Raw genomic sequence first — 2,946 nt, 5'->3', positions numbered from 1 at the left:
GCCGAATAGCACTACACGCCAATGGGAGATAACCCATTTTCTTACACAAGTTTTCATGTAGCAGATTCAATTGATATCCTTCCACCCTATAACTCAGGATATCCAAAAACAAATGTACCAAAAATTGATATGGATTAATTTTCGATTTCATTTTACGAACAAAATATCGCAAGCCAGTCAAAAAGGCGCTTGGTGCGGTTCCACAGAACACCGACCATTTGGTGAAAATTTCGATATATCAACAATTCTGATTAATAACTTTATGTTTTGAATTTGCCACGTGGTTTGTAAAAATCGAAAACAAACACACTTGATGCACTTTTGTTTGTTGTTGCAAGTTGATTATACCATGCCACCTATGAACACGTGGCTTGTTATGACCACCATAAACAACCAACCACTTGTTACATAAATTCAACATGTGCTGGGCAGATAACAACACGTGGTAAAATCCACCTGTTCGATTAATATCAACAATGCAACAGGTTCCCGGAATCCACGTGGTTCCAATGGACTCATTTTCCTATAACCCTCGGTTTACGATCGTCCTGGCTACTACGATTTCGTTTACACTAGGTCAACAAACTGATAAAATTTTCCTTGCCAGTCGAAAATATTAAAAATTACCCGGATTTACAGTAACAGTTATACAAATGTCGAGAAAAGTTAGAAAAATCAAACTAAAAGCTAAAAGAAACATCGAAGATGTTCCTTTTTACAAGTTTGTGTATCATAGAGATGAACTACCGCTGGATCCAGCGAGAAGCTTCATCGAGGAACAAATTTGTAAGTTGGATCATATTTATTACCTTCACCTCCATATCTATCTAATAATTCAAAATTCAATTTAAGCAAAAATCAACGTAATTAAGCCGGCTTGCTTCAGCAAGGATTACAGTCTTCACCGCTACCCCCGGGGTGATGGCCAAGGTCTACGGGAGCTTCTACTTCCGGAAAAGTTATCATCTATCGAAACGGCAGAGTACCTCCCGTCCGGAGTCTGTTCGCTGTCCCCCCTGGATAAGCGCCTACCGGACGTCACCACCGAGCTGGTAAAACTTTACAGATTTGCGATTGAAAATTTTCCACGACCTAGCCCTCACCAAGCCCGTCCTGCTGGGGAACAGGTTCTTCCGTCGTTACGGCCGAGTGAATCAAGATGGCCGCCGCAAGCTGCCTGCAATACGCCGCAAGAGGCGACCACCGAAAAGTTTCACTTCGATGAGTTCGCCTATCGCACCCCGGAGGAAAATGATGAAGCACTGCTGCGCATCCAGCGCCATCTGGATCGCATGATTGCGAAAAAGCATTCGCGAGGCGGAAAAGCGCCGCCAGCAGAAGGAGGAACAGGCCCGCCGACCGCAATTTGTGAGTAAAATTTTGCGAACTTCCGGTTTGAATTGTTTTCACTTTTGTTGAATTTGTGTTGGGGCCGGCATTAATAGGCTAAGCATATTTTTGGTGCACATCCTCATCAACTTCGTCGACATCTTCGCGACAGGGCAACCCAAATGTATATCCCACCAAAGTTAAACGAAAGCGGTTGACTAACGAGCAGTACATCAAAAAACTAAAGGTGGATGAAAGCGTGTAAGTATGATGCACGTAGTTATAATCGTTTCATTTTCTTTGCAATCAGCTAAATCTTTCTGCGCATAAAAACACTCTTTGGGATTCATCTTCTGGTGTAATTAAAATTTAACAAATTCCTTACACATTCGGTGTTCAACTGTAAAATGCAAGCATAATATTTATATGTTCATAACCTAGTGTTTAGTTTTGTTCAACACTTCATGACTGAAATGAATATTTATTTCTTGCAATATAGGTATAAGGATTTAAATTGAACATGCTAACTCCGCCATACAACTTCTTTGAAGTGAAAAGATTGTCAAATTTTGTCAAATCAACTGTTACTAGAGCCACATTATTTCATAATCAATCTGGTTAAGAATAATGTGACCAAGATGAATACACAGCTAGGTGTTTCAATCTGCCACGTTTATGGAAGAGAAGAAGGCGGGGTGAAAAATTCATTTTCCGTGCAATACGAAAACAAACCGGCTGGCTCTCTCATACTAAAATCCAAGATGGCTGAATCACGCTGAATCGTGAATTTGGCAGATTGGAACACCTAATGGTGTATTCATCTTGAATGTGACTTTAGTAACACATCAACTGTTCAGGGAGAAATAACAAAACTAACACTGAATCTTTTCAGCAGATCGCCATTTATTTTTGTTTACTGCAATGCAGCTTGAAGCTGGAATTTTAGTCACATTAGCTCTAGATTAAAACAAAGAAATTCAAACTTACATTTTTCAATATTTTAGAACAACGGAACAAAAAGTAACAGGTCGAACTTAATTAAAGTATGATTAGCTATGTACGGTTGCACGTTTACTTTAAAAATTAATACCAGTAGGAAAATATCGATTTCAGTTTCTTCACTTCCGCTTTGCTCGCCAAAGTACCCTGCTGCCAGTAACTTCTTACGCTAGGTGTCAATCGGCCTGACTTCTCCGTGCTGCCAGTTTCCGACATCAACTGTTCAGTAACAGTTAATTAATCTTATTAATCTTAACCATATTGATAAGATAGTTGCTAGTACTTTCAAATACGTGAAAAATCTTTTCTTTAATTGGATAGACATAAAAAATGTTCAAATGTTTTTGCGTATCCTCAGTATTCGTGGTTGGAAGATTGAATCTTTTGCATTATCCAGCCTTTTGTAATTTTTGGCATTTTGTATTTTTCGGACTAATGTATTTTTCAACCTTTTGTAATGCACTTCACAGAAAAGAGTAACTAGAACAAATTCGTGGACAAAACCAAAAATTTTTTTCAACATTTATACATTCTTATATTTTATTTAGATACTTAGAAGCATTCTGCATACTATGGCTATTTCAAGTGACCCAGAATTTTGTAAAATTATAATTAGGG

The 2,946-nt window shown here is 38.5% G+C and overlaps 1 protein-coding gene across 1 annotated transcript; it reads left to right on the top strand.

The window, feature by feature from the left end:
* The first annotated feature begins 615 nt into the window (after window positions 1-615).
* LOC134221698 (uncharacterized) lies at window positions 616-1,376 on the top strand. The gene is made up of 2 exons (XM_062700885.1): window positions 616-786; window positions 853-1,376. The coding sequence occupies exons 1-2, from the start codon at window positions 654-656 to the stop codon at window positions 1,374-1,376; spliced, it is 657 nt and encodes a 218-aa protein (XP_062556869.1). The 5' UTR covers window positions 616-653.
* Window positions 1,377-2,946: the final 1,570 nt, after the last annotated feature.

Source organism: Armigeres subalbatus, chromosome 3 (genome assembly GCF_024139115.2).
Source record: "Armigeres subalbatus isolate Guangzhou_Male chromosome 3, GZ_Asu_2, whole genome shotgun sequence".
Classification (NCBI taxonomy): Eukaryota; Metazoa; Arthropoda; class Insecta; order Diptera; family Culicidae; genus Armigeres; species Armigeres subalbatus.
The sequence above is the reverse complement of the archived record's forward strand: the minus strand, read 5'-3'. Positions and strand labels throughout refer to the sequence as shown.

Excerpts from the sequence above, each read along its gene's own strand:
- LOC134221698 (XM_062700885.1), top strand. The coding sequence starts at position 654 with ATGTCGAGAAAAGTTAGAAAAATCAAACTAAAAGCTAAAAGAAACATC. Across the intron at positions 787-852 it reads CTTCATCGAGGAACAAATTT|CAAAAATCAACGTAATTAAG; the intron begins GTAAGTTGGATC and ends ATTCAATTTAAG.